This window comes from Grampus griseus, assembly GCF_964374135.1.
Source record: "Grampus griseus genome assembly, chromosome: 15".
Classification (NCBI taxonomy): domain Eukaryota; kingdom Metazoa; phylum Chordata; class Mammalia; order Artiodactyla; family Delphinidae; genus Grampus; species Grampus griseus.
This window is the reverse complement of record NC_139009.1, coordinates 8,090,910-8,116,791: the sequence shown is the minus strand read 5'-3', so window position 1 is coordinate 8,116,791 and position 25,882 is coordinate 8,090,910. Positions and strand designations below refer to the sequence as shown.

General features: G+C 51.7%; 2 protein-coding genes across 4 annotated transcripts in view; one reads left to right on the top strand and one right to left on the bottom strand.

The window, feature by feature from the left end:
• LPIN1 (lipin 1) overlaps positions 1-9,019 on the bottom strand; it is a 121,560-nt gene extending 112,541 nt beyond the window's left edge. For 2 of the 3 annotated variants that reach the window (XM_082672908.1, XM_082672909.1), the window contains exon 1: positions 8,887-9,019. In XM_082672908.1, the coding sequence (XP_082529034.1) occupies positions 8,887-8,967 (81 nt within the window). In that variant the 5' untranslated portion in view covers positions 8,968-9,019. Of the gene's footprint in view, positions 1-5,993; positions 6,046-8,886 lie in introns of those variants that run through there. The other variant, XM_082672910.1, reaches the window with a different exon arrangement.
• An 8,233-nt stretch (positions 9,020-17,252) lies between these two features.
• Positions 17,253-25,664, top strand: NTSR2 (neurotensin receptor 2; the record flags this gene model as incomplete). The annotated part of the gene is made up of 4 exons (XM_082672184.1): positions 17,253-17,876; positions 22,500-22,749; positions 24,334-24,424; positions 25,403-25,664. 4 exons carry the CDS (start codon positions 17,253-17,255, stop codon positions 25,662-25,664), a joined length of 1,227 nt encoding a protein of 408 aa, XP_082528310.1.
• Between the last annotated feature and the right edge of the window lie 218 nt (positions 25,665-25,882).

The following is a 25,882-nucleotide window of genomic DNA, read 5'->3' as shown; positions in this document are numbered from 1 at the left end:
TAGGAGTGTCACATTCCCAGAACGTCCTGCTTTCCTGTCAATCCTGATAAATTAAGAAGACATTAGGTATTTTTATTCCAAACTTTTGCTTATTGTTTGCTTATATCCTTTAACAAATCCAAAAAGGATCTAAGCAGCTTGGGAAAAAAACTCAAGTAATCAAACTGTTGAAAACTACCGTCAAAAGCCACGCAATGGAGCAGGATTTAGAATTAGGGGAGGAAGTGGAGAGATTATTCCTGGAATCTAGTCTCAGAGCAATCCCGCAACTGGGCACTTAGAAAGGCTCAGCCCCCAGGGCATCCAGGGCGGAGGGGGAAGATGAGAAACAGGGCTCTTGTCTGACAGAAGGACTCATGTCGATTCATCACCGTTAGACTGCAACCCAACCATACACCCTGCAAGGAATGGATTTATGGCATCTCACACAGGACAGATAACAACAGAAGCTAGCGTCCGACCACCAGAGCCTCAAGAGCAGGCATCTTCTAGATCACTCGCGTGGGATGGGTATGATCTTTCTGGTGAGCATACGCTCTGCTCACGGCACCCAGCTGGTGGCCATCCACCCCAGTCCTGTGCCTTTAAACCAGGCCAGCTCACCCCCCAAAACACACCACACAGCCTCTGTCCAGCAGCCAATATCCACTAACTTCAGACATTCCAGAATACCTCACCTGGGCGAGACCCTCCGGTACCACCCTTTCCTATGAGCCATCTCCTTTCCCAGAGTCTTTCCTTCCTGACATTCTGGTCTTTGCCCCCATTTCACCCTTGGGCCTAACTACAGAGCAACCTCGGAGATTCCTTGTTTTTTCTTTTTTTGGGGGGCTGTGTCGCGTGGCTCGCAGGGATCGTTGTTCCCTGACCAGGGATCGAACCCACGCCCCCTGCAGTGGAAGCACAGAGTCTGAACCGCTGGACCACCAGGGAAGTACCTACAGAGCCATCTCTCAATTGCTTCTAAGGCCCACCTACTCCCTGGTTCCTTCCTCTCCAAGTGCATCCCATCCACCCAGGGCAGGGCTGTGGGTGATCACACAGTAAGTGCTAGCAGTGCATAAATGAAGACCAGACCAGGCAAAAGCTCGCCATCAAGTGATAAAGACCTGGGGGTTCTCACTTTGTCATTTCATTCATTCACCTGTTCCTTCAACAAATGCCAAGCACTTGCTGTGTGCCAGGGACCAGTCTTGGAACAACTACAATGAAAGACCGTGTGTGCCAAGTTCCAAAAAGAGGATGGGGCTTGAGGATGGAGACATCACTTGCAGCTGGGGTTTCCAGGCAAAGGCTGCACTTGGACAAGGCCTTGAAGGATCAGTGGACGACTGACGGGGGCAACCCCTCCCCCAGGTTCTCTACTAGGGGAGTGCTCAACTCTCACCTTCTCAGGGAGATCTGCCCTGACCTCTCCATCTGAGAGCTCGTCATCCTCCCATCTTATGCTCCCTACTTTACTTTATACCCCCGCTCTCCATCTGGCATATAGTTTCCTTTTTATTTGCTCATTCTTTTCTCCTCCACCTAGAATGTAAGCTCTAGCGGGGCAGGGATATTCGGCCCTTTTATCTGCTGCTTCATCTCCAGTGCCTAGAAAGATGTCTGCCACATAATAGAAACTTAATGAGTATTTATTACTAGAATGAATAAATGAATAAAGAGACAGTAATCTTTTATTACTTTTGTTTGGAGGAGCACGGGTGATTAGTGACATAGAACTGTCAACTCTTTATCTTAAGAAGGAAGGAAGGAAGGAAGGAAGGAAGGAAGGAAGGAAGGAAGGAAGGAAGGAATCTACTATAATAATCATTTCATAAAGGAAAGATACTTTAACCTCCCCAAAGTGGGAAGTGCATTCTCTCAGGATAAACAGTAGTCTTTCCCAAGAAAAGGTCACGTCAACGCATACGTCACACAACATTGCCCTAGTCTGTATTTCCACTGTGAATCACTGAAGCCTTTGGCACCATCAGCCGTTCATCTCCAACACCTCCCAACCCTCCAGCTCTGGGTCACAGTGCTTCTTCCTTGAAAAAAAGACAAGAGGTTCACATGCCCCTGGCTGGCCCATGCTCCCCAGACGTGCCTGCTCACGTGGGGATCATTCCTGACACTGAAAAAGGGTGGGTTTCCAGCTCCAGAAGCCAGCCCAGATCCAGGGCCACCCCCTGGATCAGAGAGAACCAGCATGACACCAGCCTGTGGTTCACGAACTTTACAGTTCACGTTGAATTTTCAGTGAAGTTATACTTTTCCCACAGCTCCTTCTACTGCATTTTTCATGCAGCTGCTAAGAGAAAAATAAAATAAGGCTCTACAAACCTCACCCCATTTACCTTCACAGTAAGCTAGCCAAGGCGGTGTATTAGCCCCGTTGTAAAGATGAAGAGCCGGAGCATCAGAGAGGCTAAGAGCAAGTTGGCGGAGGCGGGAAAAGGGGAGGCACTGCAGGTGCAGGGGCGGCCCCGCCTCCGCCTTCTCTCCTCTGCGGAGTCCGGGGGCGGGGGTGGGGGGGGTGGGGGGGGTGAGGGTCAGGGGCCAGGAAGTGCGCACCTGCAGCTCTCCAAATCAAAAGCTGCCCCAGGCCTCTTTTCTCTCTTTCTCCCTTCTCAGCCCCGCTTCCCAGCCCTCAGGTTCAGCTCCAGGCCCACCTGCCACAAAAAGCCGACTTCCCGAGTGGCCTCACTCCAAGGGTTTCCATCTCTGAACCTGAGCGTCCTCAGGCTCCAGACCTCACGGTTCAAAGCATAACTCGCCAGCTTTCTGCCACATAATCTGGCTGGCTATCGTTTCAGTTCGAGAGCACGTGCCCTTCTTCTGCAGCCCCGCAGGGTCTAGGGCAGGCAGAGCGGATACCCACGAGTTCAACTGCATCTCTAGGGAGCCCTACTACAGTTTGCGAAGTGCTTCAACTCACATAACTCATCTGAGCCTCCCAGCACCAGGCAGAGAAACTGAGCCTCTCAGAGACATGACCTTGTCCAAGGTCAGATAACTAGTCATTTGGAAAGCTGGGTCCACAGCTCTAGGGCACCTCGGCATTTTGCTTCTCAATAGCACGTATACATGTACAACAAAGCTTAGTGTTGGCAAAGAGAGGAGCCCTCATCATGTTCATACTTTTAATGTAAATGCATTCAATTAATTATACTTTGGCAAAATAGAGAGGGGGAGAACAAAAAATAATATGTTCAACCGTGCATGACAATTTCTCTTGCTGTTTTCCAGAGAGGAATGGGATAGAAGATGCAGATCTGCTCTTTCCTCACTGTCTCACTTCCCAGGAGGATCTTAGGGGGCGAACATCGCACATCACGTGAGTATAGCGTTCCAGGAGAGAGGTCACCTGGTGACAAAAAGGCCAATCATGCAAGGCTTAAGAGAGGGAATGGAAATCTGCTTTAAGGCTGCGGGAAACAGGGCCTGTGCTGGATTTAACAAGAACCAGCACTCGTTACGTGCATACTAAGTGCTTTATGGCTTTGAACTCATTGAGTTCTCACAAAATCCTTTTTGCACACAAGGAAAGGCGTCTACGAAAGGTCAGTCACCAGCTAGCAAGGCGGAGAGCTGGGCGTTGAGCCCCAGCAGAGAAGCTATTTAATCTATTCCCTTACTTTTTCTGCTAACATGGCAAGGCATGGTGTCTGCAGGGGTCAGCATCGGCAGGGAACTGGACCCCACACAATATCTGTCCCTTGCACTAACGCTACATCCTAATCTTTGCATGAAACACAGCGCTACCACACAAAGCCCTCCACCCGCTCTAGCCCTGACCGGAGGGGTGGGGGAGATGACTAGGACCCCTAAGTGGCAGTGAGAAAAGACCTTTGGGAACAAGCTGCGGGTGAGCGGATGGCCCCAAAGCCAGGCACAGGTGTGGACTGACAGGTGTGGGCCAGGTAGAGAGATGAGCCCATTCCAGAGCCAAAGGCTACAAGTAATTACATCAGGACAATAGGTGTAAATCCGACTGACCCAGGCAGAGGCAGCCGTGTTAGGAGGGGTGGCGATGCCAAGATGGAGACACCCTCACTTCGCTTGGAGCTCACCGCTCAACGGGAGAGAAGAGGCTGTAAATACTATGAGAACAGAACAGGCGGTGGGGGAGGGGTGCCAGCTGGAGTCCGAGTTTAAAGGCAGGGTCCCCTGCGCTCCAATTCCATAAAGGGAAACAAAATCTCTTTCCATCAGAAACATCCAGAACATGAAGCCGAGAAAATTGACGCGTTACTTGACACGAGGGAGGGGGCCCTCAACCTTAAACACTAACTGAAATGTTACAGAGATGGTGGCATGGGAGCCGGGCCTTAAAGGATGAGTAGGTCTGGGATCAGTTGAGAAGGAAGGAACCGCATCTCTCTCTGGGCAAGATGCAGAATGTATTCCAACAACAGTCTGCTGCTGGGAATTCCCTGGTGGTCCAGTGGTTAGGACTCCGCACTTTCACTGCCCGAGGGGCTGGGTTCAATCCCTGGCAGGGGAGCAAAATCCCGCAAACCACACGGCACGGCCAAATAAATAAAGCAGTTTGACGCAAGGAGTTAAATCACAAACAAACGCAATGGCGAGGAATTCAAATTGGACCCAGTAATCACTGACTTTGCTGCATTGAGTTTCCATGTTCATCCTAAGTTTCTGACCCTACTTAAAGTTCCATCTGCCTCATGGTTGCGTTAGGAGGCCGTGGTGGTTCTCCTGTGTGTAGTGGCAGAGTACTGCCTCCAGGAGGCGCTCCAGTCCTCCCCTGTGACTTCACTTGAAGGGGGATCGGGTGGGCCCAGGACACCGAGAGAAGGAGCAAAGAAGCCAAAGCTCTACTTCCCGGAGAGCGAGGGCGCGTGGGGACGGCTTCCTAGTTTTTCTGTCTCCGCCTCCCCATGCACACACACCCAGGGGGCTGGCGGTTCCAGGCTGATCCCAGACAGTAGCCTCTTGGGAGCCTCCCTGGACCGGGTGGGCAAACAGGTGTTTCAAGTCGGCTGCGGGTCTAGGGAGAGGTGGACCCTTTCCCTGAGTCTGTCTTTCCATGCCCTCACCACAGTCAGGGGTGCAGGCCCCCGAGGTCCCTGAAGAAAGGAGTCCAGGAGGGTATCATCTGGCTTCTGTCTAGGCTTCCGCTCAGCTTTCCCAAAGGAATTTAGGTAGCAAACATTTGCTCTGAGCAGTTGAGGCCCAAATTCCAGCCCCTGCCCAAGTCTCAGGGGCTGGAGGTGGCAGAATGGGTCTGGGGTCCTGACGGCCACCTCCCTGGAGACCCAGCTAACACGACTGGCTCAGCGCCTCTGACGAAAGGCACTCGCTGTGCAGCACAAGGTCACGGTAGGAGAAACAGAGCCAAGAGCAGGAAGGTGAGGCCAGCTTTTGAGAGGCCTTGAATGCTGAGCCAAAATGTCTGGACAAAGACTCCCTCAGAACTCTCTGCATCAGTGGACACGGGGGTCTGGATTTGTGCATTTCCTCCTGACAGTGCTAAGACCCACGGGCCAAATGTGAAGGACGTGATTTCTCTTCACTGTGATATTCACAGTCCAACCTGTAACAAGCTATCGTTTTTTCGGGTTTAGGTGCTATTATGAATAATAGCTACCATTTACCCAATACCTGTGATTATTATATTATTAGGTATCGTAAGCCCCATTTTACAGATGAGAAGACTAAGGCTCCAGTTAATCAAAACTTGGAAGTGGCAAAACTAGCGCCCGAGCCCCATGGCTCCCGCCTCCCCCACCCCCAGATTCACGCTGGGTCCCGCATATTTGGCCCGTGACTGTGCGCTTTCTTTCACAGGCTGGGTGCCTGACCAAGACGAATGTCACCATGCACGCCCCAGCTAAGGAGAAATAAAATCCCAAATGGCCTGAGGAACAAAACCTTCAGACTTAGCTTTAGGGGAACGCCCTGTGCTCGCAAAGCCCAGCCTTCACTCAGGCTGAACCCTTGGCTCAGAAGACTCCACCCACCGCGTGCTCTGTTTATTGAAATCCTACCCTTCGCCAAGGCCTGGTTCCAATGTCAGCTTCTCAGAGACGCCTTCTCCAGCCCTGCCAGTAGGAATTCCTCCTGATCTGTGTCCCCATGAACTTGGCAGCTGGCTCGGTGCAAACCCACCCACTCAAATTCCGCCCGGACCTCTTGCGGGTAGAGACTAGGTCTCACCCATCTCTGTGCCCCCTGGGGCTCTGCACAGGCTCAGGGCCTGGAGATCACGCCCACAGTGTCTGGGAAGGGTCGTGGCCAATGTTCAGGTAGCTGGTGCCAACTTCACAGGTGCCTCCGAGGGCTCAGCTGCCAGCTGCCCTTTCCCAGCCCCAGGAATGAAGGTGCCCCACGGTGGCCGAGCCACTTTTCCCCTTCCCGCAAGCAGCCAGCCCAGCCCGGGCTCCTGGCCACAGCAGCTGTGGCTCCCGCCTCTCCCACCCTGCTTGGCCAGCTCTCTTGCAGCCTCCTCCTAAGCGTTCCTGCATGGCAGTCTGTCCATCTGGGCATCTGCCTTCATTTCTTCCTTTGTGTTCCAGTTCTGCTTTGCTGAAGCCCGACTCTGGACCTGGCCCTCCTTTGTCCTCCCAGGGCTGGACCCAGCCCCCAGCAGTGGAAGGAGGCCAGCTCTCTCACTGGAGCCCAGTTAGGCTCCCAGGATCCCCACCCTGCAGACACCCTTCAGCACAGCAGGTCAGAACCTCCCAGACGTGGGCATCGGCCCGAGCCAAGCCCAAGTTCCCGGGCACATTGAGACCCCGCGCCCAGGGGTGGACACCCCGCAGGAGCCAGCGGGGTCCAGCAACCCACCCGCCCTTCCCCCGCTCCTGCCACGGATGCCTGCCTCTCCCAGGGAGGACAGTCACAGGCGCCACGCAGCGGGGGTCCAGGCCACAGTGCGACAGCCAAGGGGCCTTTGAGGATTTTAGAATCAAGCACACAGGGCGGTGTAAAGGTTGAAATAAAAAGGGACCAGAGGCTTTGAAATCCTTTCTGCGACTCAACTATAATGAGCCTTCAGGGAAATGAAGCACGACCTCTGTTTACAAAGTTCCCAGACTACCTCCCGAGGGGTGAGATGACTGGCATTTTACTATCTTATTTACACTTTGCTGTAGATTCTAAATCTTCTGTAATAAACATACTTTTATAACCAGGAAAAATAACTGATAATCCAAAGACACAAGCAGAAAGCAGATATCGTCTGAGCTTCCTCGGATCACAGCGGCCTTGGGTACCAGGGATGACAGACAGGCGGGGCTGCTATCCTGTCTCCGGCCTCCGCTGGCCCCCAAGCTGCGGCGGGCAAGTCCCAACTTCAAAGCCTCAGTGTGCTCGGCTGTCAAATGGGAATGACAGTGTCGGCCTGGGCTGCACAAGAGAGATACCCACGATAATAAAACTTGCATCCCAGGGCCGGGGAGACTCGGTCCCAGAGTGGGCCTGGGAGAGGTTTCTGAGAGCGCTCCCCACGCGGGAGAAGTAGGGGCGCTTCTCAGGCAGCACGGGGCTGCTCTGTCCAAGAGAGATATTCCAGGAATGGAAATGAGACACAGCCATCTTAATCCCCAGCTAACCACAAAACCGTCCCTTTAGCCCGAGCGTGGGCGCCACTGATCTGCACAGCGCTGCTGGGGGAGGCCCCATTCCTGTCCTCAGCCTGCAGAGGGAGGCTTGTTGACCAGTCTCCTCTGCAGGCATCTGTCCACCCAGGAAACACCGGCCCAAAGGGCCAAGCGGCAAATGGTGAGAGCAGAATCCAGACACTCTTTCTCTCTCGGGCCCCCGCCCCCGGCCCCCGGCATTTTGACCCGAGCACCAACAGCAAGGCCCCTCGCCCCCGCAGGGAAAGGAGCCGCGCTGCGGGGGGAACGTGCCTGAAGTGCAAGCGACAGGCGCTTTGGGGAACCGGCAGCCGGGAGGCTCTGTCGGCCCCGCGCACGCCACACCCTCACCCTCTTCTCTGTAGGGAGCAGAAGGCCCCAGGCTCTCTCTGCCTGCAGGACGTGTGGAACCCTCCAGTGCCGGCCCAGCCTCTGCAGCTGAGGAACATCACAGGTGTCCTAGATGCCGTTCGGGGTGGGAGATTAACACCCTGTCTTCACTGCAGCCAAACCTCCAGCCTTCAGAAGAAAGGACAAGGCCTGACTCTAGCCCAGGCTCTGTCCTCGGTCCCCACTTCCACTTGGGGTTATCTGAACACCCAGAAGAAAGGACAAGGCCTGACTCTAGCCCAGGCTCCGTCCTCGGTCCCCACTTCCACTTGGGGTTATCTGAACACCCGGAAGAAAGGACAAGGCCTGACTCTAGCCCAGGCTCCGTCCTCGGTCCCCACTTCCACTTGGGGTTATCTGAGCACCCTCTGCTCTTGCTTTGGGGCTTTAAATGAAAATAACTACCTTTGAACAAAGCCTTGGCATCTAGGATGAGATCCAGAAAAGGCAGGACGGTGCAGCCACCAGCCTTGGAGTCCAGGGGCACTCACAGCACACACATCACACTCTCTGAGACAACTATGCTTAAATGACTGTGTCGGTCCAGTAACTTCAACACTCAGGGCCTCCCTCCTCTCCCGCATGCAGACACAGACGACAACAAGAGGTCCCAGCACTGTGCCTGGCGAGCGGGAGCCCTCAAATTACGCCCCATCTTGAGGCTCAAAGCAATCACTATTTCTCTCCATCCAAGGCAAAGAAAAAAGCCTTCACTTCTTGAATAAGTTCTAAACCCTCGTCTATAAATGCAGCCTCCATAGCAGGGGCCCGTGGGCAGCAGCTGGTCCTGTCACTCACTTGAAGAAGTAGGAATGCACAAATCCCCAGTGAGACCCGCAGGTCCCATCAGCGCTCCTCAGCTGGGGGAGGAGGGGGTGTGGTTTGCAAGTGGCCACGCCCTGGCCCTTACCCATGACCAAGGTGAGTCCGGGGGGCTCTTGCCCTGTGAGGGCTCCCAGGTGGAGCCGCAGGCGCGGTCCTGTTCCTCCATGGCCGGGCCCGAGGGATGCCAGCCGCCTCCTCACCCAGTGCCCGGAGAGCAGTGTCTGCAGCGGCTAATTTCAGGAGCTGGGAGGCTGGGCTGGCGACACTGAGCCCAGAGCAGGCGGCTTCTCTTTACACCCAGGAGCCTCGCCAAGTCACAAGGTTCAGGAAAAGAGCAGGGTGCTGAATTGCAAATCCTCTCCCACCTGGGACTGGCTAAGAAAACAACACCGGGACACCTCCCGCTCCCTGAAGGATGCAGAAGTTTCCCACAGATGCCAGTTTCTCTAGACTTTTTGAGAAGGACACCCGGTGAGGGGGCGTGACCCCTGCTGGCCGGCGACTGGCCATTCTCTCCTCACCAGCTCTGAGGAATCAGGAGTGAGACTCAGAGATTGACTAACTTCCCCAAGGTCACAGCAACAGAGGACAGAACTGGGATTCAAACCCACGAGTGCTGCCTCCAGAGGGAATTTGAGGGGAGGAGGGGATTTAAGGGAGGGAGCACCTCACATGCTGGGAACCTTGCAAAAAAAGCTGTGCAGATCATTTCTTCACTTTCTATTCACTTTCTTCCCTGTGCGTCCCACAAAAGCTACGGGGAAACCGTTCTCTCCGTGCCCGGGCACCCCTCGGGGAGTCAGGAAGGCTGGGGTCGGTGGCCTCCCTTCCCCAGTGGGCCCCAGTCACCTCCATCATGCTCAGCGGCAGCATCGCGACCATTCGCTGGATTTGAATGCCCTGCACACACCAGGAAGCTGCTTTCTGGTATGTATTTTGCATCTAAGGTTATGCAAGCAAAATAAGGAGCGTGAAGAGCTGGTCTTGTGTCACAAAGCGGGAAGTGACAAAGCAGGGTCAGCCTGATCCCACACGTGGTGCTTGAAATGTGGTTCTCATCCTGCCGGGAGTCATGGGTTTGTGCTGATGGGGCTGGGCTCAGAGGAGCGCAGGGCAGGAGGGAAGGTGTTTCTGGGTGGGGGGAGGGGAGGGGAGGGGAGGGAGAGAGGGGAGGGGAGGGGAGGGAGAGAGGGGAGGGGAGTGGGAGGGGAGGGGAGGGGAGTGGGAGGGGAGGGGAGGGGGAGGGGAGGGGAGGGGAGGGGGTCCAGGGCACGCTGCAAGCATGCATGCATGCAGAGGCTCCGATCCAGTTTGACAGGGACTGAGGGAGACAACTTCCCTGACTCTTAGCACAGAGGGTCCCCTCGCCCCGCGTGTCCCCCAGAGCTGCTGTCCCTACAGCCTGTGACACTAAGACCAACCACCTCCTGCAGTCTCCCAACTCTGCTCCGTGGGCCGAGAAGCACCTTTTCTGGTCCTTCCCCTCCATCCCAGCCAGGCCTTCTCCCATTCCACTCGCTTCACTCTTCTTCCTCCTTCCCTCCGGAGGGGATCCTGACAAGGAATCCATCCGGAGCTGTGATGAGAGCGGCGTGGGCGAACGCATGAAAGGTGCCTGGCGAGTCCTATCTAACACGATGGGTATAATGACCTCCCTTTGTAGGCTGGGGCCGGTGGCTGCCCTGGCGCTGCACCTAGTAAGGAGCAGGGAGGTCCTCAGCCCCCGGCTTCCGCATTCCCAGGTCACCGCGGTCCCGGTCACACTGTTCTGCTGGCCTTCCTCCCACTGGGGAAGAGCAGAAAAAGTAGGGAGACCCCCACCAGCCCACCCCTGGAATGGCTCCCACATGTCCTCAGTGCAAGGGAGACGATAACACTTTAAGACATCTGTACTGAGCTGGGTCCCCACCCCTCTTACTAGTTTTAATTCATCCTGTTGGGATATTTTGAGAACCTCATGACCGATGAGGGATAAGACTGTAATTATACCTGGTCACGGTGACCATTTAGCCTAGATGCACAGAGCCACACAGGAGCAGTCACCCTGCACACAGCACACCGGTGTCCCTGCATCCATCCTGAGGCGCTATCACGTGGAGCCGCGGGAGGAACAAGCGGGGGAGGCGTGGTCCTCGGGGCTCTGGGCCCAGGCGCGTTTCTCAACCCGGCTGGCAGGGAGGTCAGGCTGATGCGTGTCCTGCTGCCTCGTCAGGCCGCTGACAGCCAGCACTGGCTTGACTGGCGTGCCTAGAGATGGGGACGTGAGTGTTGACTTGGCTCCCGGAAGCTCCATGTGATGACTGAGCCTCGTCACCTGAGTCACGCAGACCTGGGCCCTGGGGCTGACTCGGCCCCTGCAAGCTGTTCTGACTCAGGCCTTTAATAACCTTTGTTTCCTTATCTGGGAAACACAGGGATAAAAATAGTCTCTCCATCATAGGGCTGTTGTGGGGATACTGAGGCCAGGCTCGGAGAGCCCTTGACACAATGCCTGGAGTGCATCAGACCCTCAAAAAGATGTAACAACTGGGCTTCCCTGGTGGCGCAGTGGTTGGGAGTCCGCCTGCCAATGCAGGGGGCGCGGGTTCGAGCCCTGGTCCGGGAGAATCCCACATGCTGCGGAGCGGCTGGGCCCGTGAGCCACAACTACTGAGCCTGCGCGTCTGGAGCCTGTGCTCCGCAACAAGAGAGGCCACGACAGTGAGAGGCCTGCGCACCGCGATGAAGAGTGGCCCCCGCTTGCCACAACTAGAGAAAGCCCTCGCACAGAAACGAAGACCCAACACAGCCAAAAGTAAATAAATTAAAAAAAAAAAAAAAAAAAGACGTAACAACTCTTAATCCTCACGGTAACTTTGAGGTGGGTATTCACAGCTCCATTTTACAGGCAAAGCAGTGGAGGCTCTGTTTCATTTTGTACTTCTGTTGGCCACACCCTCCAACTTGTCCTCCACTGGAGCTTCTGAGGACCCCCTCGCTGCCCCAAGGGAGCACGGCCAGGAACATGCGGCATTTCCCCCGAAACACTGCCCCTGCATGCTCTTGGCTGCAAGAACGCACAGGGCACTCCTTTCTCCCAGACGGCCAGGCCCAGGGTCTGGGAGTCTCCTGCGAGGCCCCACAAGAGCACCTTGGATGTTCCCATTTCTGAACCTTAGCTCATGCTATGACCCCTTCCTGGAATGCCTTTCCAAAAGTGTCCACTTTCTAGGCCCAGGTCAAACTGAATTCTTCCTCCATGGAGCCTTCCCTGATCTCTCCACTCCATAAGGATGTTTCCGTGCTTTGACCTTCGAGGAAAAGGATGCGAGGTTGGGATTGACATTTCTGATCATCTTCCATGAGCCAAGTGCTTTTCTCACACATATCATCTCGAAGTCCCAAGGTTAGGTGTTGTCATTTCCCGGATGAAACAGACTCAGAGGGGCTCCCCTGGCCAGGAAGAGGTGGAGCTCAGAATCCTCACCATCCACTCCCCTTATCCAACACTTAGCGTGTGGTGGGGCAGGAGAGTTACCTGTGAGTTTATGTCTCATTATGTCAACCACTGTAGGCACAGGGTCCAGGCCTTACTCATCTTTAGCTCCAACAGTACCTCACACAGTAGAGGGTGACACAGCATGTGAAAAGGTCACATCCGCTTTTTTAAAATTAATAAACAATTTTTTAGAGCGGTTTAGGTTCACAGCAAAATTGAGCTGAAAATACAGTTTCCATAGAGTCCCTGTTCCCACACACGTACAACCTTCCCCACTATCAAAATTCCACACCAGGGGGGTATATTTTTTACAATCAGTGAACCTGTACTGACAGATCATTATCACTCAAAGTCCATAAGTTACATCAAGGTTCACTCCTGGTATTTCACATTCTATGCTTTTGACAAATGTCTAATGACATGTAACCACCACTGGAATCATACAGAGGAGTTTCACTGCCATGAATGTCCTCTGTCCTCAGCCTGTCACCTCTCCCTCCCTCCATGTCTTTTCATGACTTGAGAGCTCATTTTTTAGTGCTGCATAATATTCCAGTGTCTGGATGTACCATCGTTTATCCACTCACCTACTGAAGGTCATCTTGGTTGCTTCTAAGTTTTGCAACTATAAATAAAGCTTCTACAAACCTCTCTGTGAGGGCTTTTGTGTGGACACAAATTTTCAGCTCCTTTGGATAAATGCCAGGGAGCACAGTTGCTGGCTTGTACGGTAGGAGTATGTTTAGTTTTGTAAGAAGCCACCAAACTGTCTTCCAAAGTGGCTGCACCATTGTGCATTTCCCACCAGCAACGAATGAGCGTTCCTGTTGCTCCACGTCCTCTCCAGCATTTGGTGCTGTCAGTGTCCCAGATTTTGGCCTTTCTAGTAGGTGTCTGATGGTGGTTCATGTTTGTTTTCACTTGCGTTTCCCTGATGACACATGATGTGGAGCAACTTCTTACGTTTATTTGCCGTCTGTATATCTTCTCTGGTGAGGTGTCTGTTGAGGTCTTTGGCGCATTTTTCATCTAACTGAACGTTAAGAATTCTGTGTATGTTTTGGATAACAGCCTTCTATCGTGCACATACACTAGATTGGTCAAGGTCGTAGCTGAGAACAGATGGGAGACTGGAGCTGGGTCACGGCCTGACAAGGGAGCTGTTTACAAGGATATGGGGAGGGGTGAAGAAGACTGGCAGGGGGTGGTGGCAGGACGTAGGCCAGCCAGGGGAGGGGCTGAGGCCAGGCCCCTCAGGAGGGGAATCAGTGACCTGAGGTGTATGAGGCAGGATATCGGCCTCCAAAGTGTCCAGGTCCGAATCTGCGGATATGTCACACTACACAGGATATGTTACATCTTCTGCCTCCCTCTCTCTGTCTCTCTGTATCTCTCTGTCTCTCTGTGTCGCTCTCTCTCATCACACACACAAACACACACACACAATGACTCTCTTGTTCTCATGAAAGTAAACTCTGTTCCTCTGAGTCAGAAAACCCCACCATAACTCACTCCTGGAGTGAGGGAAACAGGGAATCAACTGTCTTTTTTTCAAGGTTCAAGTAGCAAATAATCTCTCCAGGTCATTTGTCGGCATCAGGACCGAAAGCTGATTAGGGATCGGAAATTGTCTTAGTCTGCTCCAGCTACAGAACAGCATACCATAGGCTGGGTGGCTTAAACAGCAGAAATGTATTTTCTCACAGCACTGGAGGCTGCAAGTCCAAGACTCAGGTGCCAAACAGATTTGGCTCCTTGTGGGAGCTCTCTTCCTGGCTTGCAGAACATCTCCTCCTCACTGTGTCCTCATGTGGCAGAAAGACAGAAAGAGACAGAGAGAGAGGGAGGGAGGCAGCTCTCTGATGTCTCCTCTTATACGGACACTAATCACCCTTATGACCTCGTTTAACCCTAATTACTTCCTCACTCCACATACAGTCACTAAGGTTTCAACAGTTGGGGAGCGGGGGACACAGTTCAATCCACAGCAGAAGCCGCCGGGATGGGATCCTACAAGCAACAGGCAAGAAAGGCAGGAACCTGAGCACACAAAGCAAGCAGGAAACCCCGACTCCTGGCCTCAGAGACCCCCTTGCCTGGCCAGGAAGCCTTGTCAATACTTGACACTACTGCCTGGACAGCCCAAAGCAGAGCAACACTCCACCTCTGGCATCCCTGGACTCAGAACTGCTGCCCTTCCATAACTGCCCACCCCTGGCAGCACCCTCCAGCACTGAGTGGTTCTGAATTATTTGCTGCACAATTAGAGAGGGAGGAGTTTAGCCTGGTCTGTGGCTAAACAGGAAAGCCAAGATTTTGATTCTTTTTTCTTTTTAAGTCAGCAGGCAGCTTTCTTTTATTTATTTTTATTTTTTATTTATTTATTTTTGGCTGCGTTGGGTCTTCATTGCTGCGTGCGGGCTTTCTCTAGTTGTGGCGAGCGGGGGCTGCTCTTTGTTGCGGTGCGCGGGCTTCTCATTGCAGTGGCTTCTCTTGTTGCGGAGCATGGGCTCTAGACGCATGGGCTTCAGTAGTTGTAGCTCGCGGGCTCAGAAGTTGTGGCTCGTGGGCTCAGTAGTTGTGGCTCACAGACTCTAGAGCACAGGCTCAGTAGTTGTGGCACACGGGCTTAGTTGCTCCGCAGCATGTGGGATCTTCCCGGACCAGGGCTCGAACCTGTGTCACCCACCCTGGCAGGCAGATTCTTAACCACTGTGCCACCAGGGAAGCCCCAAGATTTTGATTCTAACATAGACAGTGGGGGATATCAAGGATCAGAGTCTTCCAATACAGGCTGAAACCAATCTTGACACAAGTGATGTTTGTATTCAGAGGCAAAAGTAAGTTCTCGTGGGTATTGAAGAAGCAAGCGCTAGTCTCCGAGCATCTATACACAGATACACTCTCTAGGAAGAGTTTCAGGTTAGCGGGGCCATGCATGAGATCTACAACCAGAAGGCACATCAGTCATTCTCCTCTGTCCCCCTGGGTGAAGAGAGAAACTGCAATCCCTCTGCACACATCTGTAAGGGGAACCCACTGGGTGCGTCACTGGTGCTGAATCTTCCTACTCACTCGTTAACTGCACTTCACCGTCCTCCTCTGACCTGGCTGGAGAGGCCCAACCACAGAAGATACGAAGGAAATTCTCCTCTTTCTCCGTGACACAGGATGCTTGCCTAGAACTATCCTTAAAAGGTAACAATACCTCTTCATGTCTTTGATGGGTGTGTCCTGGAAAACAGACTCACCCCCAATAGCACCACAAATGAAAAACCAGAGACTGCCCCCTTTTTCCTGGAGCTTCTTTACCTCAAAAGAGTTAAGAATTTAACTCCTTGAAGTGACAGCCTGGGAACTCCAGCCCGGAAGATTCCTATCTGCTCTGTGCTCTAACCCAAAGAGATAAGAAAAACAGATCATAGTATTTTTCATTCCTCCTTTTCAGAGAGTAAACTAGGCTAAGAGAGACAGGAGGCTTGTCCAAGACACACAACCAGTGAACAGCAGAGATGAGACGTGGACCCACCTCTTCCGACTCCACCCCGGGGGTCTTTCCACTCTTCCAGTCTAGACCTTGGGAGACTATAAGTCCTTGGAGAATTCGTCCAAAGGGAAGCAGGAACTTGCCCTTCTCCAGGTCCTACAGGCCTGATTGAGCTATGTGAAACCCATAAAAAGTTAAAAATTTATTAATATTGGTTATTTGCTTTAAAGAAAGTTTGTCTAAAACTCATATGTATGGAATCCTTGTGATGGACTGAACTGTGTCCACTCAAAACATATATGTTGGGGCTGCCCTGGTGGCACAGTGGATAAGACTCATGCTCCCAATGCAGGGGGCCTGGGTTCGATCCCTCTTCAGGAAACTAGATCGCACATGCATGTCGCAACTAAGAGTTCTCATACCGCAACTAAGGAGCCGCATGCTGCAATTAAGGAGCTGGTGAGCTGCAACTAAGGAGCCCGCCTGCCACAACTAAGACCCCATGCAACCAAATAAATAAATATTAAAAAAATTCAAACTATCTATCTATATATATATATATATTGAAGCCCTAGCCCCCACAGTGACTGTAAGGTTATATATCCAAATGGAAGAATTAAATATCACTGGGCCATAACAACTTTGCTGAAGACAAAAAATCAGGAGACCTGGTTCTGGCCCTAAATGCCCAGGGAGCTAAGGGGGGGATAAGAAACCCTCCACAAGGGCCTTCAAGTTGTAAAATTCTGGTGTTCTAGAAGGGCTTAGGAAAGACACCAATGGAAGGTTTTGAAACATGCGAAACATACTTCTTTTCCCTTGCTGACACTGCTCCGTGAGAATGACGTTCTTGAAGGACTGGGGAAACGTGATATCATGAGGAGGCATCTGACAGTGACAAAGGAGTCCTTGAGGTTATTAGTGCGGCACTGAAACAGCCTTTAACAGAAGATGAAAGAGTGCTTTAGCAAGAAGGATGACAGCTGCAAAATGCTGAACTGCGGGCAAATTCTTGATCAGTTGTCCTTGGGACTATACACACAGACAGTAGCACAGCACAGGGGCACGCAGTGCGTGTGGGATGCCTACTTATGCTGCAGTGCAGAGTTTCACACAGATTCACCCACTTCATCTTCACAGAGATTCTGCAATAATATTTTTTAAATGCGTTGAGAGAGGGTTAAAAAATAACTTGCCCAAGGTCACACAGCTAGTACGTGCAGGCGTCTGGCCCAACGCATGTCTCTCAGGTCCCAAAAGGAGCCCACCGTCCACCAAGCACGTGTTTCCTGCGTGGAGCCGAACTGAAGAATGTGAGCGTGGCTAGCGGGCCTCCCCTCGCGGTCCTGCGCTGGCTCGGGGGCACCATTTGCGGGGCGTGTCCTCCTGTTCTGGAGGTTCCCAGAGAGGAGGAGGCGCCGGCTGACGGGGCAGCTCGCCCAGTCTCCGGGCAGGGAGAGGGAGGGAGTGCAGCCGCGGGAGCGGGATGGAGACCAGCAGCCCGCGGCCCCCGGGACCCAGCCCCGGCCCCGCGCTGGGCCTGGACGCCCGGCTGGGCGTGGACACGCGCCTCTGGGCCAAGGTGCTCTTCACCGCGCTCTACTCGCTCATCTTCGCGCTGGGCACTGCGGGCAATGCGCTGTCCGCGCACGTGGTGCTGAAGGCGCGGGCCGGGTCCCCCGGGCGCCTGCGCTGCCACGTGCTCAGCCTGGCGCTCTCCGCCCTGCTGCTGCTGCTGGTCGGCGTGCCCATGGAGCTCTACAACTTTGTGTGGTTCCACTACCCCTGGGTCTTCGGCGACCTGGGCTGCCGCGCCTACTATTTCGTGCGCGAGCTGTGCGCCTACGCCACGGTGCTCAGCGTGGCCAGCCTGAGCGCCGAGCGCTGCCTGGCCGTCTGCCAGCCCCTGCGCGCCCGAAGCCTGTTGACACCGCGCAGGACCCGCCGCCTGCTGTCCCTCGTCTGGGCCGCCTCGCTCGGCCTGGCTCTGCCCATGGCAATCGTCATGGGGCAGAAGCACGAGCTGGAGACGGCCGGCGGGCAGCCGGAGCCCGCCTCGCGCGTGTGCACCGTGCTGGTGAGCCGTACCACGCTGCAGGTCTTCATCCAGGTAAGCGGGAGGGGCGACCCTACAGCCTGTTTTCATCTCTCATACTGGAGACCAGTCGGAAACTTGGGTCTCATTGCCCCATTTTACAAAGGACTTGTGGAGAGACTTGGCTAAAGTGAAACACTAAGAGAAGTCCAAACAAGAATGAAATATTGCCATTTGCAGCAACAAGGATGGACCTAGAGATTATCATACTAAATGAAGTAAGTCAGAGAAAGACACATATTATATGATATCGCGTATATGTGGAATCTAAAACATAATACAAATGAATATATATGCAAAACAGAAACAGACTCTCAGACATAGAAAACAAATTTATGGTTACCAAAGGGGAAAGGGAGGGGAGAGGGATAAATTAGGAGTATGCAATTAACAGATAAAAACTACTCTATATAAAATAGGTAAGCAACAAGGATTTGCTGTATAGCACAGGGAACAATAATCAACATCTTGTAATAACCTATATGGAAAATAAAACAAAATATGTATGTATGTATAACTGAATCACTTTGCTGTATACCTCAAACTAACACAGTATTGTAAATCAACTATACCGCAATAAAAAAAAATAATAAAGAAAGAGAAGTCCAGATTTGAATTCCAAATTAACTCTGAGTCTTCCCACTCTTGCAGGAGTGGTGAGCAAATGTGACGGGGTATAAGAATTACCCTGAGAGCAGGTAAAAATATAGATTTCATGACCCCCCCTAGGCTTCTGCTTTTGTATTATCACCAAAACTAGTCATCTTTAGCCCCAAGACAAGAACATGAAAGAACAACTAGTTTACTGGGACGTTGTGCAGATATAAAAAGAGGCCTGAACATTCAACATTAATGAAGCGTTTCAAAAGAAATACACATATCCACTGCAGCCTTACTGAGAATATGGAAAAATGTGAAGTTAAACCCGATAAGAAAACATTCCACTTGCTTTCAAAGTGGCTTACTATGGTTCCTATAAGGAGAATTACTCAAAGCCGGCTAGGCAGGATCCCTAATTTTTAAAAAATCCACTTCCTATATCAGACATTTTTGCAAGTTGTCAAATTCCTTACCCCAGTCTGGACCTGATGATAAAGGAGACCAAAACAACAAACACCAAAACCCACCAACAGTAACCGTACTAATGGAACTGGTCCTGCAGGGAATCAAGACAGCAGTCAGAATAAGGGAGGCCACTGACAACAGTGGGAGTGGCTCCTCCTAGCACCGCATCAGGTGGACTAATTGTGACCTCAGACCTCAGCGGTCTGCCCACATGCTTGCTGCCTGCCCCAGCCCTGGCCCAAGAACATCCCGGCCACAGGGCAGCACGGGACACTCATCTACCTCCCAGCGTCCCAGATTGTGAGCTGCAGGGAATCAGTCAGCAGAACAGTCAGTGCACTGCTGCTTCTGCCCAAGGCCTGACTGCCTGGTTCCCGCTGCACACTCGTGTGGTCCCCCGGCAATGGACTAACAACCCCAGGCTCAAGAGACCTGGTTGTCAAGTTCTACCACGCTTCACAGACTGGGGTAGTGGCCTCCAGGCTATAATTATATTGGAGTTAGGCCTGAGAGAGAAAAAAGTGTCAAGCAGGGGCTTCCCTGGTGGCGCAGTGGTTGAGAGTCTGCCTGCCGATGCAGGGCACGCGGGTTCGTGCCCCAGTCCGGGAAGATCCCGCATAACGTGGAGCAGCTGGGCCCATGAGCCATGGCCGCTGAGCCTGCGCATCCGGAGCCTGTGCTCCGCAACGGGAGAGGCCACAACAGTGAGAGGCCCGCGTACCGCAAAAAAAAAAAAAAAAAAAAAAAAAGTGTCAAGCAATGTTTGTGCTGCAGATATGCTACTCTCAACGTTTGCTTTACTGGTACGGACCAACCAATGCAATGAAAGCCATGAAGTGTTCGCGGGCCAAGCTTTTGACATTATATGTAGTGAATTCTTTCAGTGAACCAGTGTTGTCTGACAAATGGTGTATGTCAAAAATGTTTCACTTGAGATGTACAGCCTGTGTTAACACAACAAAACCACCAGACTCAAATTATTTTGGCCCATCTTTCTTTTTAGTGTCTTATCAGTGAGTTGATTCATTACCCACATGAGTCAATGCTTTTTGACCAAGGAAACTGCTCAGAGTTTTTGAAAGCAGAAAAAGCTGCGAGGGCATACCTTGTTTTATTGCTCTTGGCTTTACTGTGTTTTTTACAAATTGAAGGTTTGTGGCAACCCTGAGTTGAGCAAGTCTATCAGCACCATTTTTCCAGTAGCGTTTGCTCATTTCATGTCTGTGTCATATTTTGGTAATTCTCGCAATATTTCAAATAAAGATTATGACAGCAATAAAGTTTATGACACACTGAAGGCTCAGGTGATGGTTAGCAAATTTTAGCAATAGAGTGTTTTTACATTAATGTATGTACATTGTTTTTTTTAGACATAATGCTATTCCATACTTAATAGACTACAGTGTAGGGTAAACATAACTTTTATATGCACTAGGAAACAAAAAAATTCGTGTGACTTGAATTTATTGCAATATTCACTTTATTGCAGTGGTCTGGAACCAAACCCACAATATCTCCAGGTATGCCTTGATAGTTCTTCTAGAAAGATCTCAAAGGTGCCAAAGATTAATCACTAACTTATGAATATATGTTTTACCTTCAATTTCTGTCTTGACTGGTACTAAAGTTACAGTTTGATAGTAAGTATATTGTCAATAAAAACCTGTTTGGTTCCACAACAAACTTAAAATGATTGTCATGTACAGTGTTTTATTTTTCTCTAGGTGTTGCTGACTTGTAAGCATGCATTAAGGTGAAAAAAGCCTGAATGATAACTCCTTAAAAAGGTCCAGCACCCAATTGAGACGTTCTGTGATGCTTTTTGTTGTTGTTCTGGCCGCACGCTTGCGGGATCTTCGTTCCCTGATCGGGACGGAACCCATGCCCCCTGCGGTGGAAGTGCAGAGTCCTAACCACTGGACTGCCAGGGAAGTCCCCATTTTTTCTGCACTGATTTTAAAGTGCTATTAAAATCTTTCATTTTTTTTCCCAATGTTTGCAGAGGGAAAGAACTGAGGAGGAGAAAACCCTATAACACATGTATTTTGAATTTGAAAAATTAAACATTTAAAACATTTAAAACACAAACTTGTTTTTCATAAATCAAAAAACATCAAATAATAACACAAGACTTATAATGTAAAACAGCTGCTCCCTTTCTGCTCCTCCATGCTCTGATTTCTAGTCTCTGATCTGAAGGCAACCACCATCCACTCTTACGTAACTCCCGCTACATTTTGCCTACATTTTCCAAAGAATACGCCTGCTTTATCCACCAGCCTTAAATTTATCCACTGACTTGAATACGTCATTCTTTTACACTCCCATCCCTGCCCTCCACACCCCACGTTCACACACACTTCCTCTCACCATCCTTTCAGTATAATTATGTCATGGTATTTGGTTAGATTCATGGTCAATATTTATTTTATTGTGACTATGTAAAATTCTTCACTGATGAGCCAGGTTGTATATTTTTGGTTTTTGTCCTTTCCAGTATTACAATATTATCTCCAGTATTTGTTTTCCTTGCAGTTAATAATGAACAGCCTTTTTTTCCCTCTCATTTGTTTAGTTTCCCATCTATTTCTAACTCATTTTTCCTTCTCTACCAGAAGTATAAATACCATTTCAATATGTTCAGACCCATGAGGTGATCTACCAGCTTCACCTTGTCTTCTTCAATCATCCCTGGTGCCCTTTCCTCTGCTCCAGCCTCACTGGGCGCACAGCTGGCACCTTGCCAATGCCACCCCATCTCTCTGCTCCTCTGTGGGACACTGATTTGGGGATCCCAGGTCTCCCTCTGTATTTGTTCAGAACCTTATTTTGATGGAACATATGCTCTTGTAACCTCCTGCGACCTGAGAGAAAGTTCGTAGAAGGTAAACAAATTTTTAAGAATTTCCATGTCTGAAGATGTTTCATTTTATCCTTGCGTTTCTCATAATATGGCTGGGCAGAAAGTTATAAGATGGAAATCGTTTTCCTCACAGATTGTGACGCATCACTCTTATTTTCTAGCTTCTTCCACTGTTGCTCTGAGTGAGTATAATGCCATTCTGGTACCCCATCCTTTGTATGTGCCATTTTATCCCTTCGGAAGCTTTCAAGACTTTATCTCCAGGCGCTAAAATTCCTAAGAACACGCCCTGACATGGATTTATTTTCATTCATTGTTCTGAGTAGTCAAAGGCTTTTCAGTCTAGAAGCTCATATTCCTCCATTTGGGGAAATCTTCCTTAAACGTGGTTTTGGTCGTGTGTTTCGATGTTGTTATAATTTCCTCCCCTCTGTTTTCTCTATTCTTTTTCTTTCTGGAATGGCTATTATGTAGATGGTGAGCATCCTAAACGTCCCAAATTTTCTTATCTTTTCTCTTCCATTTTCATCGCTCTCTCCTTACTTTCTGAGGATTTTCTCGACTTACTCTTGTAAGCCTGCTGTCACCACGTGCCTGCCAGCCCCCACTCCTGCTGCTACAGATTCCTGGGCCCTTGGGCCCGGCCTGATGACCAGAGTATCACTGAGCCCTGGTGATACCTCCGTAACCTCTGGAATTACCTTTTCCAGGTGAATGTGCTGGCGTCCTTTGTGCTCCCCTTGGCACTAACTGCTTTCCTCAGCGGGGTCACCGTGAGCCACCTGGAGGCCCTCTGCTCCCAGGGGCCATCCCCTTCTGCCACAGGCAGCTCCGCCCCCAGCCACCTGAAGCTAATGAGCGAGGAGAGGAGGACACTGGCCCTGGGAGGCCAGGCCACCCTGGTGAGACACAAGGACTCCCGCCGGATCCGTGGCCTCCAGCGCAGTATCCAAGTTCTCAGTTAAGTGCCCGGTAACACCGCCCAGAGGTGAAGGGCCGGATCCAGGCCTGCCTCCGCCAATACCTGGCCACGTGACCTTGAGCAAGTTGCTGCCTCCCTCCAGCCCTCATTTTTCTCTTTGCCCCGGGGAGTTATATAATCACCAATAGGCTTCTGTAAGGTGCAGCAGTAGAATTAAAGGAAAGAATGGGAACTGTGCACGTGAACCCCCCAGTCTGATCCAGGGAGTGGTGCCCAAAGACAAGCAGGTGTCTGGCTGCTTCTCAGGGAGTCTGGCCGTACAGACGGACGCAAGGAGCAAAGGTAGTTAAGGATCCCCAGACCAGGAACAGTGGACTCAGACCAGCTGGGTCTCCGAATCCAGCTCTCCACTAACTCTCTACCGTTCCTATGTGACATCGATCAGTGTGTTTGCTTTTCTACGTATCCGGGCAAACTTGGCTTTGTAAGGGCAACTTTAAAGGCACAGGAAAACGGAGGTCTTTCCAAGCACCTGCTGTGATCCAGGAACTCACGACGGTCTGGGAGGATGGAGAAAGGGAGAGGGTCTCCTCTGTCATCAGTGCCACGGTCTTGTGGGCAGGACCAAAATATAGGAGCCAAGTGCAACGTGATGTGACAAGTAACAAAGGCAGCCCATGAAAGGCCTGGATTTCCTTCCATAGACAACGGGCCGTCATGGCAAGAGCTGGTGTCCAGAGCTGCTCTTGAGATATATGTGCTCGGCAGTCTTAGAGGACAGGCTCTCCAAGTTTGAGAAGTTTGTGCTTTGTGCACAAGAATGATGTGGACAGTTGTAAGACGCAGACCACTGGCCCCCAACCCAGAGATTCCGATTCAGCCGGCCTGGGATGTGCCTGAGATTTTATATTTCTCACAAGCTCCCAGCTGAGGTGGACGCTGCTGGTACAGGGGCCACAGTGGATTAGAGAATGGGTTTGCCACCCAGGGCAGGAGTAGAAGAAAGGAAGGGAAGAGGTAGAAGGTTAGGGACAATGGAGCCACTTACGAGACTGCCGTCATAATCCGGTGAAGGGAAGATATGGGCCCCTAGGGTGGGCACAGTGGAAGTGAGGAAGGAATGGAGAGGGGGATGCTTTGTAATAGATTGGATCTCGGGGGTAATGGAAAAAGAAGACTCTGTGGCTTACGATGTGAGTGCCACACGGATGGTGGTACCATCAATCAATCAGAAAAAGGGACAGAAGAGGGAGAGGCCTTACAAGGCAGAAGGACATTTGAGTTTTGTTGTCTCTGCAGTCAGACAAAGTGGGAATATCTAGCCCTGAGTTGGGAGTATTTTCTAGTGACCAGGAGCTTATAGATATTGTAGCAGTTTCTAGAAGCATGTCAGTGGACAGGTCAGGATTAAAGTGGACATTCACTCAGAGGACAGGGTAACACCAGGTTTGGGAACAGATCCAGGTAAGGGTGTGTCAGATAACCTCAAAGTCCCCTTCCAACCCCTAGACTCCAGGAGCAAGTTCAAGGGAAATGCTCTTGTCACCTTGGGCAGCTTCTTCCCCAGAGATGGTGTAACTGTTACGTGTTTCCTGTCTGTCTGTCTCTCCCCGGTCCTGCAGGAGCCATCGTGGCTGTGTATGTCGTCTGCTGGATGCCGTACCACGCCCGCAGGCTCATGTACTGCTACGTCCCTGACAACGGGTGGACTGAGTGAGTGAGGGGAGGAGCCCCAGCACACAGGGAGGGGCCGCCGGGCGGGGCCAGGGCTGCCTCTGCTCTCCGGAGGGACCCCCAGTTGCTGGGTTTCCCAGAACTCTGGCCTCCATTCTATCTGGTCCTGCCCAGTCTGTTATCCCAAAAGCTCCCAGCTCAGGGTGGGGAACAGAGCATTATCCAGAAGCCTCTCTGAACTGGTCAGGCCATGTGAGTGGTAGTCAGGGCATCCTGACTTCAGGACGGAGAGCGGCCTACAGGCAGGGAGCGGAGAAAAGGCCATGTTCTTACAAGGAGAGAGGGAAGAAGCCTCAGAGCTGTGATTCCATGAGTTAACAGAGGCCCCTTAGAGACCAGACCATGCACACCCTTTTTGTGACACAATTGGAGAAAAGCAAAGCAGAGAATCCCTTATCTTCCTTTTGGAAATCACTATGCCTCGATCATAAGGGAAAGTCAAACATCTGAGAGGAGAGAGATCCCACGTGGCCTCCAAGGAGATAGCTGTGTCAACAGATGGTTCCTTCTGGAGAGCTGCTAGCGCCCCCCTCCGACCCCCAAGTGCACACACATGCACACACACAGCCCTTCCCACAGCGACAAGGGGCGCAGCTTCTCAGAAGGACTTTCTCCTCTTAGCGAAGCCACATCTCCTTGACCACGCCCAGCACCACGAGGCTCCCCATGTCTCAGAGGGCTGGCCAGTGGCCCCCGTCCACCAGCAGGTGCACCCTTCACTGTGCAGGTGACCGGGCCGGGCAACCAGGCACAGGGACTCAAAGGCTGGGTGGGGCAGGTCAGCCAAAGGCAGCTGGTGTGACGGAACGTCTCTTGAATTTACACTGAGCTTCCTGACAGCAGGAAGCAGGCCTTCCTCACCCAGCCGTGTGGAAGGGGAGACACTCCCAGCAGCAAGGGGAGGATGCCACGGGCAGGTGGCAGGCCCTCTAACCTGCCTTCCGGTTTCTTCTCCAGCAAGCTCTACGATTTCTATCACTACTTCTACATGGTGACAAACACGCTTTTCTACGTCAGCTCGGCGGTGACCCCTGTGCTGTACAATGCTGTGTCCTCCTCCTTCAGAAAACTCTTCCTGGAAGCCCTCAGCTCCCTGTGTCGAGAGCACCACCCCACGGAGCCATTCCCCCCAGGGGCCCCGGAGCCCCGTACTAGTGGATACAGCATCCGGCCCTGGGGCTCCCCCAGGAATCCTGACCTGGATGAAATCGAAGAATGAGAAGAGTAACACTGACTGCACAGCCATCCAGCAGTCAGATGAGCAACTGCATCACTAATAACTCAAGCCATGCAGTCAGCCGGACCTACAGGGACCCCCAGCTCTGCCACTCACCAGCTGTGTACCTGCAGGCGAGTCACTTACCCCTCTTAGCCTCAGTCTCCTCGTCTGTATGATGGAGATGAATAATACCCATCTTTCCTGTTGTCTGAAGATTA